This window comes from Trichoplusia ni, chromosome 16, assembly GCF_003590095.1.
Source record: "Trichoplusia ni isolate ovarian cell line Hi5 chromosome 16, tn1, whole genome shotgun sequence".
NCBI lineage: Eukaryota > Metazoa > Arthropoda > Insecta > Lepidoptera > Noctuidae > Trichoplusia > Trichoplusia ni.
Genome location: NC_039493.1, coordinates 6,003,619 through 6,031,268, shown reverse-complemented (window position 1 = coordinate 6,031,268; position 27,650 = coordinate 6,003,619). Strand labels below are relative to the sequence as shown.

The 27,650-nt window shown below is 36.9% G+C and overlaps 1 protein-coding gene across 3 annotated transcripts in view; it reads right to left on the bottom strand.

Moving 5' to 3' along the window:
- The window catches only part of LOC113502124 (neuroglian), a 34,695-nt gene extending 7,368 nt beyond the window's left edge, over positions 1–27,327 (bottom strand). For all 3 annotated transcript variants that reach the window (XR_003401335.1, XM_026883503.1, XM_026883504.1), the window contains exons 1-13: positions 27,186–27,327; positions 26,715–26,807; positions 24,605–24,731; positions 18,339–18,953; positions 16,232–16,422; positions 12,750–13,025; positions 3,871–4,012; positions 2,797–2,924; positions 2,225–2,506; positions 1,710–1,932; positions 1,338–1,482; positions 1,070–1,231; positions 14–986 (exon numbers count right to left, since the gene is read on the bottom strand). Coding sequence is in view for 2 of the 3 variants with exons in the window: in XM_026883503.1 (XP_026739304.1) it covers positions 14–986; positions 1,070–1,231; positions 1,338–1,482; positions 1,710–1,932; positions 2,225–2,506; positions 2,797–2,924; positions 3,871–4,012; positions 12,750–13,025; positions 16,232–16,422; positions 18,339–18,953; positions 24,605–24,731; positions 26,715–26,772 (3,322 nt within the window). In the remaining variant the exon portion in view is untranslated. The remainder of the gene's footprint in view (positions 1–13; positions 987–1,069; positions 1,232–1,337; positions 1,483–1,709; positions 1,933–2,224; positions 2,507–2,796; positions 2,925–3,870; positions 4,013–12,749; positions 13,026–16,231; positions 16,423–18,338; positions 18,954–24,604; positions 24,732–26,714; positions 26,808–27,185) is intronic.
- Between the last annotated feature and the right edge of the window lie 323 nt (positions 27,328–27,650).

Sequence of the window (27,650 nt, the reverse complement as noted above, 5' to 3'; positions counted from 1 at the left end):
CTAAATTACTTACCAATTGTGGTATCAACATCCTTAATTTCACTGGTACTGAAGTACTCTCCGTCATGAGCCGTCAACTTAACCTCATAGACCTGTCCTGGTTCTAAGCCAGTCAAGATTACATAGTCATCCTCGGTCACCTCGTTGGTCTTGGACCAGTCGGGATGCCCCTTCAGTTTATACCAGGCTACGAAGTGTGTTCCGGCGTGACCATCTAACGACGGCACCCAACGAACCAAGATATGAGCAGTTCCTTCCTTAGCGGGCAATGTTCTCGTGTCAAACACTGGGATGTCAGGCTTCGCCGTCACAACGGACTTCGTCGTCTGTTCAACGTAGTACTTGTCTCCTTCACCGGCTTTTGTTTTCGCTCTGATCTCAATACGGTACTTTGTGTTGGGCTCCAAGCCGGCGAGCTTTGCGCGGTCGAACTTAGGATCAATCTCCTTCTTTCTTTCTTGGAGAGGACCTAAAGCGGTGCCGGTGACCTTCTGGTAGTAGATCTTGTAGCCAGTGAGGACTCCGTTTTCGTCGACGGGCTTGTCCCACTTAAGGAACATAGCTGAAGAACCGATTGGGTAAACTTCGAAGGATTTTACCGTGCCAGGTTTACCCTCAGGGGTGTGGAAGCTGAGCGTGTCACTGGGAGGTCCGTTGAAGCGGCCGTTGTAAACCAAGATCCTAGCGTTATTCTTCTTGTATGGCTTGAATTTAGTGACTAATGCGCTGGAGGCGTCCGCCTTTATTAAAATTTCTTTGAGTCTGTCTTCTTCACCATCGACCCACGTCTGGATCTTGTACCCCTTAAAGTGTCCTCTCACTGTCTCTGGTAAGACAGGGTTCCAACTGAGTAAGGCCGTGGTTCCTGTGGTAACTTGTACGAGGGTGAAATTTGAGGGTGCCTGGAGGGGAGTGTCTTCACCGGACCAGCCGATGACCTCTACAGGTGTGACGTTCGATGTTCCTTTGAAGTTCACAGCAGTAACCTGATGGTTTCAAAAATATATTATTTAACAACTTGATCATCAAGTAAGAAGATAAATCATAATTATGGTGTTAGATATATTACCTTGACTTTGTAAGGCTGGAAGGTGGGCGTGTTGAGCACTGTGTAGCTGGTGAGCTGCCAGTCCCGAACCTGCTGCTCCTCCCAAGGTTGGCCGGTTATGTTCCGCCGCCACGACACCAGGTAGTAGAAGCCGGGGCCGTTGTGCTCGATTTGAGGCATTTTCTGGATACATATCATAAAAAAATATATTGTAATATGGCAAATGATATGTTGAAATACACTTTTATTTTAATATCAGTGAGAGGTATAAGTGGCAGAGGATACTGACCGACCAGGAAATAACCATGTTGGTGGGATCGGAGCCTTCGCCAATGACATTGTCGGGGTTCTTGTACGGCACGTCGGGCTGAGTGCTACACACTTCCGAGTGAGAAGACGGAGTCGACGGTCCGATCTTGTTCCATGCGCTTACCCTGCAAAAAAATATTAATTTACTGACTAATGCGAATAATTTAGGATATTGCTTGCATTATCTTGTTATTGTTATGTAAACTGTATTCACATGTTTATGATGCTTTTACTTTCAGCCTAAACTTCTACTGCTTACAAGTTACAAGAACACAGTAAAGTACTATAATAATATTTTAGCCAATTCCGGCTTTACTCCTGTGGTGTTGATGCTTTTGAGCAAGTATGTTACCTGAAGGTGTAGTTAGCCCATGGACTGAGCTGCACGGTCCAGGACGTGTCGATGGCGGGCACGTTGTCGCTGGCGAGGTCCCACGTGTCGGGCGTGAAGGTGGTGTTGTACTGGATGGAGAAGCGCAGTATGGGTGCTCGGTTGTCACCCATGGACCTCCAACGGAGTGTTGCTGTCTTCTCGTGGCATTCGATACCGTCCAGAGCTGGAGGGTTCGGCTTGTCTGGAAAGGAAATGTTTAAAGTAAGAAGAGTTTTTTAATCCTGTTTAATGCTGTAAACTTTTGCGATTTATGAAATGATGGAGCTCTCTAAGAAATTTCTACAGCATACTTATAAAAGTTTGAAGTAAAAATTATAGTGAAAGGGAAAGAATTCTTTTACGGTTAAAATTTTAATGGATTGTAAGATTTTTCCTCAATAAAAAAATCATACATATAATTGAACACCTTTTTTAGAGATCTATGCAGTCACCATAGCTGCTTTATCGGCATTTGAATTTAAGATCACACTCACCTTGCACAATAAGCGTGGCCTGGGCCCTCGCCTCATCAATCGCCGTCTTAGCGATACAAGTGTACTCTCCGGAATCCAACTCGGTGGTATCAGAGATGAGCAGCGAGTAGTCGTTGGTCATGCGGAACCGCGGCTGGTTGTCGAAGTCGATCTGCTGGCCGTCGTTCAGCCAGATGATGGAGAGCTTCAGAGAGTCGTCGGCGTTAGCGTTACAGCGGAAAGTCGCTGAGGAACCCGCCGCCACCTCGTAGGGCTCCGGCTTGTCCGTGATTACTGTGCGCTCTGTGGATTCATCGTAGTGTTAGTTTTATGTTACTCGTGTTTGTATTTTACATTTATTTTGTGTTGGAAAAATATTGGGTGTTATTTCGACTTATGTACATGGTCATTTCAACCTTATTTACACTCACTTCTTTTCTACGTGCATTGTCTTTGACGAGTAAATACCAAAAACATGATCATGAGGCCCGTATCGTACCTTAACTTCGCCCAAATTTTATATTTCATGTTATCCGTGTGGTTTGAATAACTAAGTACCACATATCATTATGTGAGTACTACACTGTACTTACTTTTAACATCAAGTGATCCGAAAGCGGACTTCTCGCCGAACTTGTTCTTGGCGTAACACTGGTACGTGCCCACGTCCGTGTAGGAGACGTCGCGGATCACCAGGTCGCCGTCCGGAGTTATGTTGTATCTGTATACCACATGGAAACATTTGTAAGAAGAGGTCATGGTCATAAACACAAAAGTAGCATTAACACTCGAATCATTAAAGAAAAGGAAACCTCCTGGTATCGAAATATTATACAAAATATGTTATTTGCGTCAATTAATGAACGAAGTCTATCTTAATCTTCTGCGTGTCAGTATCATGACTACTTCGTCTAATACTTCTTAGAAAATACAGATACCTCTTAAATAAACACAAAGGAAGCAAAATAAGTCTTTTCGAAGATAAAAGAAGTAATACAATACATCGTTAATGGATGAGACGTTTTGACATTCCATTAACGATGACCTTTATCAGGTATATACACAGCTTCCACCTTTAATCTATAAATATCTAAGTATTTAGGGAACAACCTTTGCACTTCAATGTTTATTATACCGGGAGCTATAATATTCGGAGAAAATAGGGCCGGATGCTAAGTTTAATTTTATATCCTAAAAACATTCATTTGATCCCGACTTAATTCCGCGTATATATTTCATCAAAGTAATCGGAGTTTACCCCTTACGTAAGCAAACGAAATGTAAACTTCAATTGATCCCTCTTTACATTGACTGATGACATTTGAGAAATAGTCCAATGAACTGTAAAGCTCTTTTCATGTCGCGCCGAGGGGAGACTTGAAATCCGATAATATTTTCCTCGATAAGCACGTCTCGGGGATATTTTGATATCCGATTCTTAGGAGACGTAATCTCGAGCTTGTTTGAGGAGTATGAGAAAGTTCGCAACGGGTGCGAATATATTTGTGTCACGAAATTATATATAGAATATTGGATGTGTGGTAAAAGAACACAACATATTTTTTTTGCTTTATATAAAGAATTAAATCCAACCCTAAATGTCTCTTAAAGAATCTTTTTTTGCTACAGAAACAGTCTTACTGAAAAAATACCATTTGTATACTCACTTCCCACCGGTAACGTCAACATCATCCTTCATCCATTTGACGATGGGCTTCGGCGCTCCGAACACTCTGCACTTGAGCACAGCCTCGGAACCGTCCACCCGGGTGAGGTTCTCCGGTCCTTCCTTGATTTCTGGAGGGATCGCTGCAGAAAAACAAAACAATTTATTAGTCAGGGTCATATTACACATTTGAGTATTAACAGTAATATAGAGTTGTTGTGTTTGTGATTAGCAATAGCTCTGACAAGTGCCTAAACACAATTTTCTCCAATTTTTTTTTCTGAAACAAATTCGTTAGTTTACTATCCGTTTTCAACAAATAATGCTACGGAAATTAAATTATTGATATATTAGATCAATGCAAGCCGATACTTTTTGCCCTTTGCTTAGGTAGGAACACAAATTATAAAAAATCTGTTTATTATTTATGAAACCGCTTTCGGCGCAGCAAAAGTAAAAAAAAGTATTTAGCCTCTGCGAAGTTTCATGGGGCATTCACCTGATGGGGAGCGCAACGCCTGCCAAAACAAACACAGGCCTATTCACAAATCTGCAATGCTAAGTCCTGAAAAACAGCTTCGCAAAAACATGCCTCAAATACGTTGTTTTCGGCACAAATCCGTCAGTATAACAAACATTCACATAAATCACAATAAACAAGATGCTAAGTGCATAATAATATCCGTCGGCGATATTTCTCGCGAATAGCGGGTGGGTGTGTGAATGTGTGTCGTCGGGATGTGCCTAATAGACGCACAGACGAGTGAAGACAATCTCGTAATATAGTCATGAATCTGTAAAATGAGGACGGACTGTGTGATTTGGGGTCTCGACGTATTCAATGAGAGTTATACCCTTTTCAAACATCAAAGGCCTTAATTGGGTCCTATTTGATGGCACCGAACTTGAAGTGGACTCATGGCATTAGTGTGGGTGAAGTAAATATGATGTTGCTCTCATAGAATACTTCATTGGAGATTATTTTTTGAAGTCGAGGTCGAGGAAGAGATCGGACATCATATTTGGCAAAGGAACAATGTTTAGGTAGATCTGTGTTTCCGACGACAGTGCCGAAAACACATTACCAAACTTAAAATACGAAATGAAAACATTAAGTACTCTTGAAATGTATTAATTGTATTAATTATGTATTTAATAAGAAAGCAGAGTGCTCCAGGAATCTTCCCTGATCCCTTCATTACACAAAATGTAAAAGCTCCCTACGTAATCAGAATCTGCATTCATCAATATAGGAAAATTTATGTTTGAAACGTGTCTAACAAATTATTTTTTGGATGGTCCGTTGAAGCCCGTACGCCTCATTACGAAAGGGGGAAACGATAAACCATTTTCGAGTATTACAAGCTTAATTTTATGAAAGGGAAATGAGGTTGAGTACCGTAATGATCGTCGTAACATTGGATTACCAAAACATACGTGTTATTTTGGCTGCAAACGTTTTAACTGGCTATGTGTTAAGTTCGTTGACGTGTTAATGTTAATATGAATAGGCATAAGGGCTTTTGGAAACAGAAATGTTTTGAAATACATTGTCTAAAATTGGTTCCGTGTAAACATTGTGTGTGATGTTATTTTTCATTTTATAATATTAAAGTTAAGTGTATTTTGATGTTTTTCATAATCGGGTTTTGATTTATTTACAATGTTACTAAATTAGATTTAGTATTTTAAGAATAGATTTCCCAGAATTTGTCAGGTCAAACTGAATTGACTTTTAACAAGCTTTGTTGAAACCTTAATTAAATAATTTTATTTTTCAACTGATAAATGACAAAAGGTGACACTAAAAATGCAATTATTGTGTTAAAAAAATGATATAAGTCCTAGCGGCAAAAACTTATTTGAACAAACGTTGGTGTCACACGTTTTTAGTGCAAGCGCGCTGGACAAACATTGTTTACAACATTGGCTTTGTCCGGCTTATCAGAACAGACGCGCCTCTACATCCGTTACATAACACTACACCTAGTACTCTGTAACTGTCATTCTTAATCTCAGAGGACTCAACTTCCTACTTTGTTCTCCTCATTCATTCCACTCAATCTAATATGAGTTTGTTTTAACGAAGACCTAAGAGGCTTAGCAATTTCGTCTCTCAAAATAATTTAATATAAGTCCCAAAGACTTTGTAAGCTTAAGATTAATTTAATTTGAAATTGAGGGCCGATCCTTAACAGGAATGTAAACAACATTTTCTGAGAGCGCTGTAAGGTACTTATTAGATTTTAAGCTCTAGTTAGCGCAAAACAATGTTGAATGTATTTTAAATATATTTAGGCGTACCGCTAAAAAATAATAAGGCTAAAGAAATATTGGTAACAAATAAGATTCGACGAAGACATTTTCTGAAAGATCACTTCTCAGTTCAGTCGCGAATCACAGGATTTTGCAATCGATATTTATAGATAATATGCATTCACAATGAAACAAACGATATTGTTAGACGCACATAGCTTCATGGACAATTTATTTAATAGACCAATAAAATACGGCATGAATTTGGTATAATAAGGGACAACGGGACGTAATAGGAATTTCCGATGCCACAATATTCATTGTGGATTTCGGGGGATGACTCACAATAGGTTATCGAACTCGGTTTGAGGAAAAAAATTCGGAAATTAATCCACACCCTCCGCCGCACCCGTCTTCGTAGACAGGGGCTAAATGCAAACGTTCAGGTAAACTGGGGTCTGGGGTGCTACTGTAATTTACTGTACCGTACTGAGGTTAATTGTTCAAAGATTACAAACGCGATACGAGTAAAAAAGTATGGCACTTTTTATGCCGACCTTTTTTTAATTCGTGTCGAAATGATTGAAAAGTATATTGTTTGCTGTGACAGATGTTTTTCCTTTTTTATGCCTTATAACAAGAGAAGCCATTGACACTTTTGCGACACGATAAAGGGCAGAGTATGTTACTGGTATAAAGTGAGGTTTACATAAAAGGCAGAAATTTGTAAAATCCACATTTCAATGCCTCGAGCATTGAAATATGGATTTTATAAATTTACGAACAAAGCATCGCAACCCCTTTTATTTCATTTTACTATTAATAAACTTAATCGCGTTTAAGCATAAATAAAGCTCAGCTAATCGTCAATTAAATGTGCAAAACAAATCCGATAAATAAGATTAAACCAAGCAGTTTATCAAGTAAAGCAGCGCGATGTTTTTTCTACCCCGAAGGATCTGAGTTACGCCATAAGCTCACGCTATTCAGCAATTAACGGGGGTGCAATGGGGTGCAGCTGCACAAGACCACTATATGAGAGTACAGAAGGTTTACTCGTAACAACTATGCTACCGAATGTAAACGACGCAATGACCCGTAGTAAATTGAAGATAGCAATACTTAGATTACATAGTAGTAACCTCGATTTGTCCTACTGTCATCTATACTGGGTTGTGTATCCAGAATTTCCCGGTATGGACCTTCTAAAGTGATATCCTGTATTATGATATCGACTGTATTTACACTTCTGTCGCATATTTGGAGAGTTCCGATTGAATCGTAAGGTCGCACGTGACATCGCGTCCGTTTCAACCATTCAGTTGAATCATTTGTCTTCGGATATTAAAAGCGCACCGATAAGCCGTTGGATTATCGTTCAAGATCGCTCGGACACGTTTTATCGTAGGATATGTAAATATAGGAATATCTGTAGCGAAAACTTTTATTGAAACAAGTTTATTGGAATTTACAGCAGGAAGCCCGAATTTACATTATGACATGATTATGTGGGAAAATTTTGGCAACAAGTAATGCAAGGATTCTATCCTTGATATTGAAAGGGATAAATTCGATAGCAAGGATCTAAAACGTATCTACCAAATCGACCCTGAAGAATACAAACGTCATGCGACCGGCACGATATTGTAAAAATCGATACGAACTGACTTCACGTAGCTCCGCGGTGCAAAGGTGGAGTGACAAAGCAAAGTTAGTTATGAACTAGCACCGCTCTGAGAATAAAAATACTAATAGTATACTATCTAAGATAAGCTACCTTCTATCGCAAATATCATAATTGGTCCAGTCGTTTCAGCGTAAATGACGCGTGGTGGCTTTTGTGTATGTTTGATGAATATTCTCTTTTCTAATCAAAAACAGAAGTTTTTGTATTCTAATTTGTATACTAAGGATATCAGGGACTTGGGTTGTTCACAATAGACTAAACAAAATTGTATAAATTTAAATAAACTTCTACTCAAAAAAGTAATCTAAAATAAACGAAATTTATAAAGTTTTGTGTAATCGTTATCTTGAACTTAAGATGTTTTCTCAGAAACCGCATATTAACTGTACAATGAATTCATTTGTTTCACAAAAGGCATCACAAGAAGCTTGTTTAAATCAAAACCTGTCCCAAACATTTAGGAGTTCTGCTCACGCCATGAAACAAAAAAAGGGCATGAATAACCACTGAACATCGATCTCATGCTGGTATCGTACCGATCTTGTTTACTGCTTGTTTTATGCACAATAAACTATAATAACGTATGGCCGTTAATACTAATTGCATTACTCTTGCGCAGACAGGCATCATGTAGGGTGGGCTTCTGGTTAAACAAATGTTAAATGCGGTACTAACTACAGCAAAACTATATCTATCTATTTCGACGACTAGCAAAAACATGTCACAACAATCACACGTACGTTGAAACAACCACCACAAAGTAATTGCTTCACCCTCATAAACCCTCTTCGTATTGCCCGTTTGTGGTTGTGGGTTCGCAAATTAACACATGAACTTGGGATAATGTCTCAACCATACGAATTTGCCTTAAATCTCCGGAATCATGGACTATATCATTGCCAGCAACGATCACGGCTCAGGGGAGTTGTTTAATTAAGGCACAAAAGAGTAAAAATACGAACGGTTGAAATCACAATTTACGGCCAGGAGAGCTTTACATAGTAATAAAGCTTAAACATCAGCAGTTTCTCTTAATTAGGGGTGAACGGTTGGATGCTGTATCTGTGTGTCAATACTGCAGCGGTTGGGTCGGGTCGTCCCGGGCTATCTAGGTCATGGCTGGGTCCTGCGTAATCCCAGATCACGTCATACCTATATTTCGCACGGAGCCGGAACTCGTACAGTAACACTGCTGAATTTTACAACAGGAAATATTCGTTGTTTACTTGGCACTCGTTTTAATGGAAGACAAAGAGGTTTTAACTTTTCCAGGCGGTAATTTATCATCCTGATCTGAAGTTTATATAAACTGGATTTCTCTAAAGGCAATTCACTTTGTCTACTCAATCTTTTAATCCTATCTACCTAATTAAAAGTTAAGAGGATCTTTTTTAGCTCTTAGAGATACTGAAAAAGGTTCATAGTATCAAGATTAAATATACATTTTGAAACTCTGTCTAACAATTCGAACAAATCAATTACCTTAATGCAATGTCCGAAACTTAAAAACGATGTTATAAAAATGCGTTCTTACTGTAAATGCGTCGCGTTAAATAATAACAGATAAGATTTATTGTGCTAATCTAATTAATTAAGCCCTTTTACTACTATTACACGATGGTCACGCGACCGAGTGGTCACGCCTGACTTTATCGAATATAGGAATAACCGCCTTATCTTCTTGTTCATAAGGGTAATTTTACTTTGTGTTTCAAAATATCGTGATGTTTCAATTTCTTGTAACGCGCGTTTCACTAGAAAGTATTTTTGTAGACAATAACTAAAAAACAAAACAATTTTTAAGCTAAGTATCTGTTTTTGTTATTTGCTAATTTTGTTAATTGCTTTTTGACAGTTGATTATACAGAAAGATATAGAAAATTGCATTTGAAGACTGTGTAATTCAAAATCGTTATCGCTTACAACTTAGTGTGAGAAGATTTAGAAATCTATTAACGTGATTCTTGATTAATAGAAAAGAAGTAGTTTTTATACACCGCGATTTTTTAGTCGTCTTACAAAAGCAGCCCAGTTCATGTATCCAATGACTAGAACACGTTCATGATAAAAAATAGGTATTTATGAGCTGGATGCGAGAAGCCGAAAATCGATCTCAGTGGCGTGCACTTGGAGAGGCCTATGTCCAGCAGTGGACTTCGATAGGCTGATGATGATGATGATGATGATTTATGAGATTTGAATAAATTTTAAATGCAATTTTTATTCAATATTATGATGCAATTCGTAGCTTATTAGAAACACAGCTCTGTTGCAAGCGCGGTCCGATCCTTGTAACAATGGTGAGGGGCGCGGGCGGCGGCGTTTTATCATTTTTAAGAGTATATTTCAGATTTCTCTTGTTTAATTTTTATTCGTACTTACTATCTTAGTTGATGATAAAAAAATAATAATCGCGCCTTATTTTACGTCGGATACATGATCTGGGCTGCTTTTGTAAGACGACAAAAAAATCACCGTGTATAGTTCGACTATTCTGGACAGCATTTTTATTATATGTGACATTTTCGTATAACCGTCTTTTACTGGGTAACTTGCAACTTAAAGTTTTACTCCTATATTAAAATCTTCTAAACACTCAATAGATAATTTCCTATAGTAAACTACATCTAAAAACATGAAATAATAACTCCAATATCAGACCACTTTCTTCTCAACCCGGTCAGGGCTGTTCGAACACTTAAGATGGTAGTCAGATACTTATAACGACACAGCGTCGCATACTTCGCATTTTATAGAGTACCATCACATCACACTTAAGACTCAAATGAATTAACGTCTGGCCGTGACATTGCATTATGTGGTCACCAGTAAATGAATGAAGTTTAATAGTGTTGTATGCGATAGTTAGCGTTAACTTGGCAATTGACTTTTATAAGACGACATGAAGATTATGATGACTATCATATTCTCATTATACGTAATAATTACCCACGGACTGATTCGAGAGGCTTTTCGTATAAGATAACAAGTTAAAAAAAACATAAGAAAGTCAACTATTCCATCCTGCAAATCCAAACCGTTCTCTATGCAAGCAGAAACTCAGTAACTACATATTGAGTCTGCATCCCCAAACGAAGGCAGGAAACGAGACCCTTAACAGTTCGGCAAATAATCGATGTAGCTCTCCCCTACACGATGTTGTTTATATAGAAAATCGATAGTTGTGTTGCGGGACATCCCTACATAGATATACAAGGATAGATCACGTCAGTACAACTAGTTATTGGATTGAGGGAAGACGTGATTAAAGTAATTGAGAAATATTATTTTACTAAATAAAGGTTACACTCGTAGACGACTGAATGAGAAACTTTAAATATTCATAAAACAGAATTTTGAAAGTCATTAATTTTCAAATAGCTCCTGAAATGTTCGTACATCTTTTTACAAAACTTGAAACTTAACACTTTTGTAAAATTGTGTACCTTTACTTCACTTTATTTGTGTAAGGGAAAATATTTACGCACTTCATTAACACGCAACCGGCACATACACGAAGGCATAGCTGTAAAGTTTTCAAGCAGCGGAACGAGAAGGGGTCGCGTACCACCAGACCGTTCTTTCTTCCTACCTCAAGGAAAGAGGGTGGAATGTATAAATAAATAACTAATATTACACCTTCCACAAAGTTTATACCTCGCAGAAATATGAAAGTTTCACAATCACATCCATATTTATATCGTGTTAATGCAATGGAAGCAGTGAACTGCGAGTCGAGAAAAGTCAGCTCTACTTATAATAGTTAATGGAACAACTCCCACCCCATTATGCACAGCAGACCGACTGTGACCTTTGGAGAATAACTTTTTACCCCCCACATAATAAGATTTATTCACTGTATTCATGAGTTCATCTACTAGTCCACTGGGGAGAATGCCAACTGGCAACATTCAAGAATATTTTTCAACTATAAACCCACTTAAATAAGGTTCAATTTGGAGTTGTTTATACGAGTTTATATGCTGTATTACAGTCATAATTAACTATGAGTGACAGTTTATGGTGGCTGAGCTTTGTCGTTTCCTTATAAAAGTAGGAGAACAAAACTTGTTAGGAGCGGAAACGGCGCGCAATAAAACTGTATTCTTTATTCAACTTGTTCTGCTAAGTTGTAAGTTTGTTACAAACTGCAGAATCTGTATCGAAGGCAAAAGTTGTTTATATCAAAAGTTCCAAATATACAAATAAAACTACGTAGGGAAGCTTTAGAAATGAATGTAAGAAACATCGAGTTTTATGAAATATAGTTATACAATTCCATTTTATGCCACACTTCTGAACTCGTGCATCTAATATAAAATTACCTCGAGTTCTTAGTAACGCATTGTAACAGTGTAGCAAGTTTTATGACCTAACTCAATATAAAACACATTAGAGCCAGTATGGAGCATAAAATCTAGGACATCTGCCGGCGTCGAGCCGGCGTTGCAGGGCGCCGTCTCCGGAAGACCATCCACTTTATAATGTTTCTTGTACAAACTATTTGCTTGTAAGTAGAGCACAGTTATGCGAAAGTAAGACATATCTAGAAACGAGAGTTACATTGACTCGAGGATTAGCTTTCGTTGTGTGACTAGATAGTATCGACTAGTTTCTTGCTCGTTGTTTTATTGAGGGGACAGATGTGGCGATAAGTTTGCCGTCATCTGCTTATGTTGGTACATTACCCTAACAACATTTGCAACACCGACGATCTGCGTTGAAATTTCTCAACAGTCCTCTAGGATGGCTACAATACTGTATTTGCACTGGTACGTAACAATCAAGAAATCATTTGCCAAACATGATGTTAATATGCTTGAACCCGTGACTGTACCTACCATATCTGATTTTATCCATAAACAGATACAATCTTATTGAATCCGAGACCGACTGAAAACACGAACAATTGAAAAATCAATCAGAATAGTACTTACATTGTACATTGATGTAGACATCCTTATACACGTAGCCGATGGAGCTGGTGGCGTTACAACCGTAGTTGCCAGTATCCTTCTTGACGAGGTTTGTAATAGTGATGGAGTTGCCGGTGACCTGCCGGCGCGGGTTGGGCTCGGCCTGCTCGATGGGCTTGCCGTTGTGGATCCACGTGATCTTCGGGACCGGAGTACCGCCGGCCTCGCACTTTATCTCAGCGGTCTCGCCCTCCGCTAGGTTCTGGATTTCTGGCTCAACGGTGAAGAACGGTGCGGCTAAGGAAGAAATGAGAATATATTTAGTTGTGTTCAAATAAGTTAAGTTTCTCAATCCAATCAAAAATAATTCTAAAAACTTTGAGATGTCTGACGACTTTTCACTTCCTGTCAATGCAAAAAACATTTTTACTTTCAATGCAAAAAAACATTCTACTATAATGAGTCCACACTAGTAGAAAGCAATCTCTAAAACATATAATCGTTTTAAATACGTGTAATAGTTTCCTAGCAGCTAGACATTTAAGAGCTCCGCACCCTAGCTTAATTACTATTCCATCTCAGACGTCTTTCCTCCATTAGCGACAAGAACTAACAAGGTGCGTGTGCCAGTCTAAGTAATGTGCTTTTGATAGCACGTTATATCTGTAATTAAAAACACAATTTGTGCAAAAACTAGGCTGGATGCCTAGTTTTTCCCTTTTGCCTAACTATAACCTGCGTTAATTCTGACAACTTGGCTCGAAGCTATTAGAGTATAATCTTCATATAAGCCTTACATATCTATTACACATTCTATACCTTTTATAGTTTTTATTAATAGAATTACGTGTAAAATGATGTCAGACTTGTTGACCTCAGAGGATTTATTTTCTTACATTCACTCGAGTATGGACTAAACAAAGACGGAAAATGTCCATGACACAGACTTGTGACTTGAGAACTAAAGGTGCTGCGTATTATTTGTTAAGTAAGCTTTAAAAACCAAAATAGAAAGAAAAGCTTTAAAAGCCAAGTACATATTATGTATATCTCAGATTAAAATCAACATCATAAACGATCCATACAAACTTATATCTTTGTTCATAGTCAAGCATGCCTAAGCCTAAGCCTGGCCTCATTGAGACGTAAATTAATGGACTAGAATTGAAAATCGATATGACCTGACAACTAATGTAGTGATAGAGTACAGTGATGTTATATAATTAGGTTGCTTCGACCGTATTTTTACCTTAGGCCAACCGCAACAAATAAAACTCTACGTTAAAAGATGCAATCATAGATCGCAAATGCACACTGACATAATACAAAACTATTATTTGCCGTAGAGTTCTTGTCCTGTTTCCATTCCTTCCATTTTCAATTGTGTCGTATTTTAAATTACTCTACGTCTCGAATACCGTACTCGTGTACCGGCAACAATGCCTGTGGCGATTACGCGAGACTGCATGCTACAGTCAAGTGCTCACAATCTAGACGAATTGTTGACGAAACGCAAAATGGAGAGGAAGCACAGACGCGGGAAGCCTCCGGCTTTCATATACCTTCCTTGAGGACACGTTTGCGGAAATTTAAAAAAGAAAACTGTAGCAGTTTCGCTTAAGTGATGTGAAGAGTCGGAAAATGGTGACGTTCTTTTTTTATATGGCTTTGGCTACATAAACTGTTTTTTTACATTTTTGTAAGGAAGAATGAAAATCGTTAAATATTCATAATTGATAAAAGCATATTTAAAAAAAAAATGGGTAATACGACTTCATAAGCTGGTTAAGTAGGAGTTAATCTTGTAACCAGTTTTAAAATATGAGTCAGGATTTCAGCAACGCACATCAAGATTTAAATCCGATGATTCATATGTAAATCTCGAAGATGCATTAGAAAAGCGATAATAACAAGACAGTGATTTCCTTCATCCGTTTACCTCAATCTGCTTCATGCTGCCGATTGTTTGTATCACTCATATTCGATCATACAAAACAGACTATTATAAGCCCAGCCTCAAAACTTCACGACGTAATAAAAAGGGCCCGGCGTTTATCAAACATACGGGAACTGGGTTACCGAGTTATTTGCGTGCGTGACAAGTGATTACGTCATATGACATGCACTGGCAGAGGACACGAGGATATTTCAGTGGTCATCGGAGTGACCACTCCGGTAGGAATTTAATATTCACAAAAGACGTGACTCTATGTTTATTGAACCTGTTCTTCCAAATTGTCCTAAATGAAGCTAGTTAAAGGGATCGTTATAATGCTTGAGCGAGTAATATATTTTATAGGCCTGGCAAGGAAATAAAACCTGCTATTAATCCTAAAAATAGTTTTCGGGTGTTATAATGTGCATGCCATATGCTTTGGACAGAATGGATCGGTGACGTCATTGAACCGAATCAGAACGGCAAGGAATTCGAGCTGAGCGCCTTACCAGTATTGTTCTTTAATTGTCTTTGCATTTGATTATAAGAGCATCAAATGAGAAAGTAGGTGACCGAAACGAAAATTCAAAATTTCTATGGAGTACATTTTCTCTTCCGCTTGTTATAAATTAAAAGCAGGGCAATAGACAGCTGACTTTAAATAAACCTTTTTGTTTAGTAAATTCCATTTGTATTCTATGTGTGATGCTATTTACTTAGTATCCTTTTTCTAAACTTAACTATGCATTTCATTACTCATCATATTTGCATAATATGTCACGTAGCCTCCATTACAGATTTAATGGCATCTAATATTCCCGAACCATAAATAATTATGTTTTAATTACGAACGCAGCCAAACTTTATAAAGGAAAGCGGAAGTGACGTACATGACACAATTACCGTGAATAAAATTATGGCTTATGGCACCGCCCTTGCAAAGTAACATTTACAATTAGCATTGCGGAAATAACGTAGTATTTATGAAGGGAGGCTTTATTTGGCACAATGTCGTCTTCATTCTCTATTGGACGTTACCAGAATAATTAGACGCCTGGCCTTAGTGATACCTTTAAAGCAACACCTTCACGGTTGTTTAAAGACTCATTCATCAATTAAGATAGTTGCATAGAGATACATAGCATAGAATTATATTAACTCAGAAATCATATGACTACGGTAAGTAACAAAATCGTTGACAAGTGTATCATAAAAACGTGGATAAGCACGTGCCTGACGGAACCATTCGTTTGGACAAGCGCAAGTTATGTAATCCTGTCTACCGAACAAATTAAGGAGCTCACGACTCTATTGTAAACGGCCACAACGAAAATAGCTTATTCAACACCAAAAACATCTCAGACTCAACAATGAACGAATGCACCGAGTGCTGGTATTTTACAAAATCTCTGAACGAAATACTTGGTTTAAATTGAACCAAAATACTAATACGTTTTCATTGACACAAAAAAGGAAGGAAGGATGAAGTTAATTTGCCGTTTTCGTAGTGCAAACTCAAAAACAGAAACTTTCTGGCATCTTTTAGATAGTTTTGAATAGTCCTTACCTTCAATATTGAGGAGTATGGAGTAGGACTGCGCAGTGCCGACACCGTTGCTAACTTCGCAGGTGTACGTGCCCTGGTCTTCATAAGTAGGATACCGGATGACGAGCGTCTTGCCGTAGTTGTCCTGAGTAATGCCCTGTGATGACAAAATGCTGCGACCGTTCTTCTTCCATACGATTTGAGGGAGAGGCCTAGGAGAAGATGATTGGTCAAAATAAGGAATTCATTTTAATGGGAGTTTAAGGAGGGTTGATCAATACAATAAATCGTTAATGATGATGTTCAATCAAAAACATAAGATTTTTGGCAATTGAAAGTAGTTAATCACAAAAAAAAAGTATTACTTCTCTTTTGTAATAAATAAAGCGTTATCTTCGCTATGAATGAATAAAATAATTCTGCACCTATGACTCCTGGAGCCGCCTTGATAAGAGGCATTTCTGACGTTCACATATACACTCGAAAGAATGAAGACGACTATTCTATCACTTAGCAAAAATATAAGGAATGTAAACTGTTTATAACATACGATGAAAAGGTCCTTTGTAATGACACATTCTGTTATTTTTATAAGCTTAGGCATTTATTGCGTGTGGTCACGTTGTGGTATTTTATTTACGCTTTTAAAACTGTTTGTAAACTATTTGTGTAGCTTTCAACAACTCCAAAAGAGGTTTTCAAATCAACAGTATGTTTCTTTGTGATTTGAATAATTAAAACCCTTTTACATCGGGCAGGCAGAGCGGGAGGCGAATTAACGGCACGTATGTAATTCGATAGCAGAGAGAAAAGCCCACTCGCGGCCACTCATGCACGCGTAGCGGGGGCGCAATAGGTCAGAACCTGCGCGTACATATAGGGCTGCCATTTACAACTGTATTTACATAGCTCTGGTTAGCACTGGAGCCTGCGTAAACTAAAAGGATTGAACAATTTTGTTTTTTGTTTCAGAGTAGAATTAGCTTAGGCATAGATTACGCGTAAAATTTGAAGCCGATACTGTAATTAGGGTTGTCAAACTTATGTGACACTTTGAAAAAATATTTTCCACATACAGAAGTTAAATAAGAATACAAGATTTACAACTTAAAACGTTAATTTTAAGATATCTGGCTAAATGTAAACAATCAATATTAGTTTTTAACAGTGTCTTAAAATAACCGAATACAGTGACTGGAAGCCGGTGCCGCCAGTGTTGAAATGAGCATATCTATCAGCAGCTAGATGTGAGACAGCCCTAATGACATTGTCGCAAGCGCGAAATCAACGAGTTTAACCTAAAATCTCGGGTTACATGTAGAATGTTTGACGTCTATAGACTTGGGATCAACTTGGACACATCGAATGTTTGATGCGTTTCGACAGCTTGTGAATAAATGGTAGATACGAAGCAATTTGGATTTCATTGAATTCTACATGAATGAAGTCTATTTCTGTTTAGTATATTGGCTGAACGACTAAACTGGATCATACTTTCATACTCAGAATTCGTCATTACGATATTACATTTGTATATTTCGTTGTTTGTAAATGCATGATTTATTGTGGCAGAAATAATAAACTATTTAAATATAACCCCTACACACAAATGCATGCACCGTTTAATATTGTTACATTGTGTTTAAAACGATTCTTGTCATTGTAAAGTGCATTGCACCGCGTGTACGTAACGCGCTAATCCCGTTATGTCGCCTCCACATAATCCTTTTTCCGAGGCAAACAATGTCCTGCGTTAGCAATAACGTGAACTGTAACAACCAATACTGCCTGCGTATATTCACGACTCTATCCTAAAAGAGTATGGGCAGAAGTCAGATTTTTTTTTTATAAATAGCGAATATCGACGACACATTCCCACATTACGTGTTCCACACACAATAATACTGGCAAAGATTGCGTGCCGGTTACGATTAAAAGAATGATATATCTATCGATTAGCTGACTCTAAGAACTGAGACAAGGCTAAAATGAGAATTTATGATCATACATTTCAAATTGTCATCAAAATCAAGATAAATACCCTTTCTACGACTTCTTGCCGAAGCATCTTTTTTCTAATTCATATTTAGAAAAAACAGTTCTAAAATATTACAAGTGAAATACTCACGTTCCTCCATAAATACAATAGAGCTCGACTCTCTTCCCTTTAAGTGCTTTCTCTACCTTTCTAGTAGTGTACTGGCGCACAGGGTCATGCCTGTTCAGAGTCGGGGCGATACCCGTCTGAGTCACCTCCAAATATATCTTGTTACCGAACTTATACTCATTCCTGAATATGGAGTTAGCAGTACAAATGTAGGCAAAGTCTACGCTAGCATCGTAGCGAGTCACGTTCGAGAACCAAAGGTTTCCTTCAGGGTCGAGGGTCATACGTGAGTTGTTGATTGTTTTGAGTTGTCCCTGATCGCCTTGCAACATCCAGTATACTTTGGGCTTGGGATGACCGTCGGGCGGTTCGCAAGTGAGTTTGAATGGTTTCCCCTCCTCTGCTCTCACAACTTGCTGGCTGTCAGTTTCCTTGAAGGAGTTGAGTTCAGCGCGTCGCACGAAGACGCTGTTGGAGGCGGCGGTACCCCACTCGTTGTAGGCGAAGCACTGGTACTGTCCGAGGTCCTCATCGCGCGGCTGGCTGACCACGAGCGTACCTCGGCCGGACTGCTGCGAGATACGGTTGTCATAACTCGTGTATTCGAACGCCTTGCCGTTCTTGATCCATCGGTACCTGTATGACAAAACAAAACGATATAGATCAGCTTTTCACTTCCTTCATTTCTTCATCATTAAAATTTGTTAATATGTTTAGATTAACGTCCAGTTTATATTGACTACTAATTATTAGGAAAAATATCAACAAGATAATAGGAAATCAATCAATAATTTATAACCTTGGCTTAGTAAGTAACTTTAAAACCTTTATTTAAATAAACATTACACTCGCAGAAATTATTTTTAACTGCAATTATTAAATACTTTATGACACAACATGCAGTAAACAAGTTATTAAATAATCAATCGTGTGCATACGCGGTTTTGTGGTCCGTGGGGAAATGATAACAATATCGTTACCAGTAGCCAGTGCCCAGTAGCTATGTATTAGTTGTTTTAACTAATCAGTTAGAGCTTACAAATAGAATTATAAAAATCTATTCACATAAAGGAAACGCTGTACATGGGTACATGTCTATTGTGTATTTCGTGTTTATTACAAAATGTTAGAACACAAAAATAACTTAATACTAAACCCACTTAGTTCCTACCCTTCTTTTATATTGTCCCTATTAATAATATTCCACATTGATGTGAAATGTTAACTAGGTATATGTCATACTTGCAAGAACCGAACGGGTGCATCGATCGCCGGCCTAGACTGGCGCTAAATGTTAGGAATAGTTCACCAAGCGCTTTTAGTATGTACGACCGAAAATAACATTTTACCGTTTTCATAATACATTTACCGTAATGCACACTTATTGACAGACACAGTTCCAGTAATACTATTGTGTATCAGAACACATTGTTCCACAATTATCCTGCGGTTTCATGTGTAACCTAATTAATTTGAATTAATTTTCATTGTTATTTTTATACATTGGTTTTCCACATGAAACTATGAATGAAAATGTATTTGAGTAAAGTAATGGACAATATCCTACCAATATTATAAACGCGAAAGTTTTTAAGGTATGGATGGATGTTTGTTACTCTTTCACGCAAAAACGACTGAATGGATTTCGGATTTGATGATCCCGTGGGTCAAATAGTAGCGGGCGGAGGCGCTGACATCAGCTAGTTGAACATATATGCAACATACTATCACAATTTTACCTTCTCGGTTACGAACTAGCATAAGGTAAGCCTCAATGATACATCCTAGCAAAACTGATAAAATGCTTGCAATCTCAATCTGTAACAATAATTAATAACGATACCTGTATTTTGTATTTAATATCCGTCCGGATATGAAAAAGCCAACGACCTGCAATGTTTGCAAATCGTAAAAGGGAACTAGACAGTAGTTAACCCACTTCGAGCGTAAACACATTTAGCTAAGTGGAAAAATTGCGTAGCGAGCGCTCGGAAAACCGAGGCTGGATGGAGCCTGCTGTATTTTACTGATATGAAGAATAAAAACCAGACGAATGAAAAGTTTTCTGCTAACTTTAAATTAGACTCACTTTTTCTGTAAAAGTGGGAAAAGTTATACTGTATGTTATGTTAATGTAAACATGTTGAATTTAAGTTACAAACAAGTGATATGAAAAAATCAATAGTACATTTTTGCCAGGTGTGTAACACGCGTTACACGAGCCTCATCATTTGAGAATCAATCACTTACTTTCAGAATGAACTAATGATTGAGTCATTATTGAAGAGAAACCTTAGCTAATCTAGACAAAACGAAAGTTAACGATATTCCGACGTTAGTATTCAGTGTATTTAAATCTATTTGAAGTCGTGACTAAAATGAACTTACAAGTAAATCATTAACATTCACATTTTGAATTCAACGATAAGAATTTAATTCTTTACAGAAAAACTATTAGATAAAAACTTTATAAAAAAATATCTATGATCTACAGAAAAAAAATCATCAAAGAATGTTTAATTTAAAACTTAAGCTTATATTACCTTTTCCGCGGTACAAATCTAGAACATTTTGTATCGGTCAGTTTCCGTTAGAGAAACAGGTTCTAAAGTGTTGTCATTTTACTACAAAATGCGAGTTATTCATACATGACATAATATCCGAGTGTATCGCCGCCATGAGATGACTGCATCCTTACCCAAGGCTGACTCACGACATCAATTATTCATGATCCCGCATTTATTTACTTCTAATTTATCTATCTATGGCCAGTCGATGAATGGGCCGTTTATTGCGGTTTATATGTTTTTGTCTTTAATTAGTACTAGGGAGAATATTTTGTTACAATTAAATCTATAAACATTTGAGGATTAAAATAACTTTGATTCACAGAAGACTGTTTACTTTGCACAAACAGGAAATTAAGTCAAACTATTCATTCAGAATTCTCTCTAGATTGAAACTTGATTTGATTTCTTTCGCGGCGTAAACGAAAGATTTCTACCAATGCAACCGGTACAAGAAAATCGTATGTATCTGTAGGGCAATGTTAACAAAAACCGACGCAAACTTGCTCCACCAAGCTTTTAAGGCCAAGGTACTGCGACTACAAGATAATTTATATGAACACTATCATTATAAAACCGTTATCTACTGCGGGTCATTGATTTCATTCGCTACAAATTATTGTAAATCACTTGATATAGTGTAGCTTGTTTAAACTTGAGAATACCGTATTTATGGTAGCTATATACAACGTCTGCATATATGTAATGTTATAGAACTGCTTGATCGTCGACTTAGTTGTAAAGGGTACAAACTTTATCATAAACGTCGCCTGCCAGTTTTAATTTATAATAGGAATAAATTTAATTAATTGTTACGATTGCTGGTGTCATTGTTCGTCCTGGGGAACCCCGGACCATTCATCGCAATTCGCACCACACATCATAATCAAGAATTGCCTAGTAACCTTTAAAAAAATCTTATCGTCTTAATTAGCATATGTATTTATTGTTGGGAAAGTACAAATTTTGACCGACACGTTACTGCAAAACCCAACAAACAGACAGAATATAGAACGTTTATGAAAATTGAGGTGCCAGTTATAATTAAGTAATTTTAACTCTTGACAGTTGAAGACAACAAAAGCTTAAAAGTACATACATATATCAATGGCTTTGTCATAGAATTTAGTTTAGTTAGGGCGTAAAACGAAGACGAGGAAGTGATTTAATCCCTGCTGAGCTTTTAAAAGGATTTTACGGTAACTATAGTTCTCAATTTACACATAAGCTTAGAAAAAATGTTGGTAAACGGTGGTTAACCTCACGTTATTGTGGTTAGTGTTATGGTAAGTCAAAAACACATTCAATACTATTCCGGGGTTTAGAATCGTAAATGCTATTCCACAAACCAATTTTTGGTAAATGAGTCATGGTACTTTATAATTTGAGATTTGTGTCAGACACAAGTCAATAGGTCACTTTAGCCATAAAATGATAATAGAACTATGATAAATCTTACTAATATACTGAAAATAACAAAATGAGTCAATTCGTTTGTCACTCAATCACAGTGCATGCAACGGATGAAACATACGGGAAATTGCGTCACGGTAAGGATAGGTATGCACTAGATACTATCTCGATTGAAACTGGTTCCCCTGGGAAATCTACTAAAGTGTACTGCTGTGTTCCCCATAGTAAAACTAGCAACTCCTTCTATCCCTAAAGGGCTGAGGATTCGATCTCGGGAATTCTCAGATCATGTAAACATTTTATTAGTCCTGGTATAGCTTGAAAAACAGCTACCTGGGGACCTTTTTCGATGTATGTAACATCGTATAACCATTGGGTATCGCGGTGCTGCCGTTTTTCTACAAGGCCGATATAACTGTACGATAAGAGGGTTGAAAAAGGAAAACCGTTGGCATTTTAAAGCGTTTTACGAAAAACGGGAATTTTAACCAAACGCGTTGGTCCGCTAAAGGGTTTTCGACGAACAGCGAAGGATTAATGTTCTGTCATTTTGTTGCGTTTCAGGCATCTAACCCGGAATACCCAGTTTTCTTTACCGACGTTAACAACGGTCTCACGCCGCTTGGTTTAGTAGATGACGTAATTTCCTAAAGTCTGATAAACACAAACTTTCGCATTTACAGAAAATAGCAGAGTAAACTTGCACCATAAATGCAGCAAACTTGCTAAGCTTTTATATTTGATTTCTTTCGAAAGTATTCTGTTTTGCAATGACCTTCGTGCCATAGGAGAATATGAAAAATATTATCTACAAGGCCAGATTAAATCAATTCATGACAAAGTTATCGTTCAGTTTGCCTTCCACATTTCATTTAGAACTCGGATGAACTTAAAGCTAGTATTTGAGCAAATCTAAAAATAACAATAACACCTAAATTAGTCATGTTTTCTCGGAAAGTAAGTGTGTGTGGCATAATTTGCATTTATAACGAAATAGAAAAAAAAACTAATTCATTTACAGTTCTGTAACCCGCTAAATATTGTGCCAAGGGTATTCTGACATACACTATTGTCTTATGGATAAACAAAAACTATATCTGTATTTTAGTTGGAGACTATATAGTATATACTTTCTTACTCTTTGGCTTTTTGAGACATGAAATACAACTACGTGAGAATACTACGAAAAATGATTATCGTAAAAATAACAGTTAAGATCTGCTAGAAATAGCGATGTAGTCGAATAATTTTAGTAACGTAGTTACTTTTGTCAACAGCATAGAATTATAGTATATTATAGAACTAATAGTATAGAAATTGATCTCAAGAACACATGTGTCGAAATATAATCTTTACTTCCTAACAAATATGTCGCTTAATTCCGGTATAAACATAATAATTCGAATATTCTATTAATATGCTTAACATTGCGGGATTATTAAAAATATAAACGCGCGGCTGCCATAATGATCTCAATCATAACATAATTTAACTGCTCAACGGCCTTTCTAACGAGATTAAAGTATTTTCGGAAGTTCAGAAATCAACAGGTCAACGTAATTCTCACAGTTATACACTCGGGTTTATGAATGATTCTATTTATATTCTCATAATAGGACAAATTAAGTAACTACTTATAGGCACGCAGGGTAATTTAAAGTACTAAGTATGAATAAAAGGATAATCGAACGTTTTACGGGCATGGACGGCGTTGAAGCTATTATATTTTTGCGAAAGGACAAGAGCATCTGACCGAGTTAGGATATCTTGTTTCAGAGTGTTGATAAGATCATGTAACACGTTCATGAACATGATTCTCTCAAGGGTTATGACAATTCTGAGATGCACAGATGCAGTCTAAATTAGGATGCTAAGGATGGAACTAGTCCAATGTCATTTATGTTAGGTTTTCCGCGAAGGATATAAATACGAATATATGCTTTGGATTAACTAACCTTTATTTATCTTATAAGTTATGTTTCGCAAAGAAAAAGGAGTATAGTAGAAGAGCAGGCTATAAGACTGATAAAAATATATAATAGCTACTGGTATTCTTGCTAGCGCAGTTTGAAGTTATTCGTTCATGTGTTGATCGATCGTCTTAAGACGACCTTACGTAAACACAAAAGGGGTTTCACTATTCTTTTTGTACCACAGCAAAAATACTCGCTTTTGCATCAAAACGAACAGAAGTTGATTAAAGTTAACAAAACTAATCTCCACACATCCACACATAGGCGTGTCATAAAAGATTCACACACAAGCTCTCAACCCACTATCTACTACAATAACAACAAGGTGACGTACTTAGGTGCCGGTTCGCCTTCAGCCTCGCATTCGATGATGAACGGCTTGTCCACCTCGCCGGGCTGCGCCACTTGGAACAGAATCTCCTCTTGTGTCGGCTGTTTCACGATCTTAGGCGGTGACGTCACTGGACACAAAATAAATTAATGTTGTATGTTATAGGCTGCGTAGTAGATCGGAAGTAGTCAATTAGTAAAAATTTTGAACATGTTTACAAAACATCGTATATTGGTGATTTTCATTCAGTGATCTTTGTTTTGATAATTCTACGCATTTCTCACTCGTGCATATAATTAATATATTTTTAGACTTTAATTTTAGACATTACCTAACAAAATTTTCGCAAAAATATTTCTTTATTTCTTATATCTCGTAAAATCTCTCTTTAAGCATAGGTATTTGAGTAACAGGTTTTTATTTCACTTTTTCTGTGATCCCAACAGTGATGTTGCAGGTCATAAAAACATAAAATTAGTAAGCACCTTGACTTACTCCACAAAACTGATCATTTATGAAGTAAAAATGCTTTCATTTGTTTTAAATGTCAAGGTGTAACATTGGATAGGGTCACATTAATTTTACTCTCTACAATACAAAAATACAAATATAGGTACAAATAATAAATTAAAGAGCATACATGTTTGAGACTTATTTGCAAAAGTGCTTTGAAGCTAAATTGCTTATTTCATTTGGAGTATTAACCTTGGGATTGAAATAAAATCTTCATATCAATATTAACAGTCATATTTTGTATTATAATACTACTGTTTAATATTAATGTCTACTTCTAGTTATACTTATTTAGTACAACACACATACTATATGCAAATATATTAGTGTAACTGCCACAGGAATTTATTTCTCAATCTATCGCGGACAAAGCATGTTAGTTGCGATATAATCTATTTGGCTCTACTCCCAACTTTAACGGGAGCCCTACACACAACCTGCCAATGTTTAATAGTAGCCCTATGCTCTGCCAATAGTAAACTATAAATGTCATGTGATATGACAACAATACATACAAAATGAAAAATTATGTAAATGTCTGACTCAAACTTTGCATACAAAAACAGTAGATTCTTTGTTAAGAATGCTATGGTAGCAGTTTTGAATATGTACACTGGGAAACACATTATGTACAATAATTTTAAGCATTTTGAGATCAATGCAACATTTTTTTTTTTTCTAAGATAACAAGAAATATTATATAAAAAATCATTAAATAGAACTAGATCATTTTCAAATCAGGAATAAGTAAGATTGCTACAAAAACTAACTAAATTGATGTGAATCATTTAGAAATACTTCATTATGATGAAAGACTTTTATTCAAGCTTGTTAAAAAGCAAGAATTTCTAAACTCTTTTATATTGTCAGGGTTGTTGATAAACTCTCAAGAGAAAAGTTTCAAGCATTAAGGCTTTGAAAGATCACTGTATGTTTCAAAATTAAGTACTCATTACAATCAGAGTACCATTTACTGCTGTACTGAGGTGGGTAGCCCAAGCTAAATACAATCTATGACATCAAAATCTTGATCAAAGCAAGACCAAGGACAAAACAATGTTGTCAATTACAAATCTGGCTTGTGGACTAAATTAATACATGATATAATACCTATGAGTAATGTTACCATTTTAGTGGTCACAGTAGACTATGCAGTCAGAATTGTGAATTTAATTAAATATTTTGGGCAGGTTATGATTGTAATGTTCATGGGACAGAATTGATTCATGACTTATTCTTGATAGAGATAAAGATTTATGAAGGTTTCAAGTATCTGTTGTTTGTTTCTTGTTTTTTCTAGCAAACCAGTTTGATGGCATGTTTAGACTCCACAGATATAAATTTTCTTATGCATTGTTATATTTTTATTTTCGGCATGAGCCGGCTTTTAATAAATTGGCAAGTGGAAAAAAAAATCAGTTGTAGCCGAAGTAATTAGAATGTTATGGGAGAAGTAGACCTCAAGAAATATCTTAATTATAATGGCCAGCCTGATATACTGGTCAAAAAGTTGAATGAACTATAATTCAGATTAGAGAAAACAATAATTACATTCACTGAAAAGATGCGTGAGAGTAACAAAAATGTAAATAATACTTACATAGTGCCGCCGAACAAGATATTAACGCGACGAAACACAGAATGCTTGTCGTACCCATCTTTACAGGTCTCCTACTTCGTAGTACTCGTATATCTAACAAGAAATCAAATAAACCACTTTAAAACATAGTTTAACACATTTCTCCGGCACACATGTTCACCGCACTCGATGACCTAATCCGAATAAAGCTTCGACCACAATGACAACACCCACTAAAAATAGCAACATGGAATACACTAAATTTCCGATCTCTTATGACACAAAAACTTGTTACGCAAAGTTAAAAAGCACCGCAATTCCCTAAGCCCTTAAAGTTACACTGTTTCACAACAGGCTAACGCTAGAAAACCCGCACAATCTCACTATTTGTTACCGTACACGGCAAATCAATAATTACATTCCGGTAGTTTTATCTACATTATATCTTAACATAGGTAAGGTTTGTACATTAGAACTATAGTAAATTATTACCTAGGTGCCCGTTTTTATAATAATATCATCGCGAAAACCAACTGAAATAATAAAATTACGATTTAAAGGCGGGGCCTCTGAGATTCGCTGTCGTTCGTTCGTTCAGCAATTGACGGTTCAATGACTGGCTTGACATAGACAAGCATTTTTTTGGTCCATGGCCGTTTTACTTGCTATCTCTTTTACGCTCGTTCCACAATTGGGACTGCCTATCCTTTTTAGACGGACATAGATAAAAGTAGTAGCGTTGAACGTTTAGAAACATAACAATTTCAAATATTAATCGTGGTCCACAACGGAATATAAGACGCAGCTATTCCAATAAGCAAAAACCTTACCACTAAACGGATAACAGCAGAAATGAAAAAAAGACCAGAATATTAATTTTATTTTTTATACATCTTTCTTCTTTGCAGACGTAAGAAGAGATTCAAAATGTAGCCACAATCTTCTTGATCTGCTTTA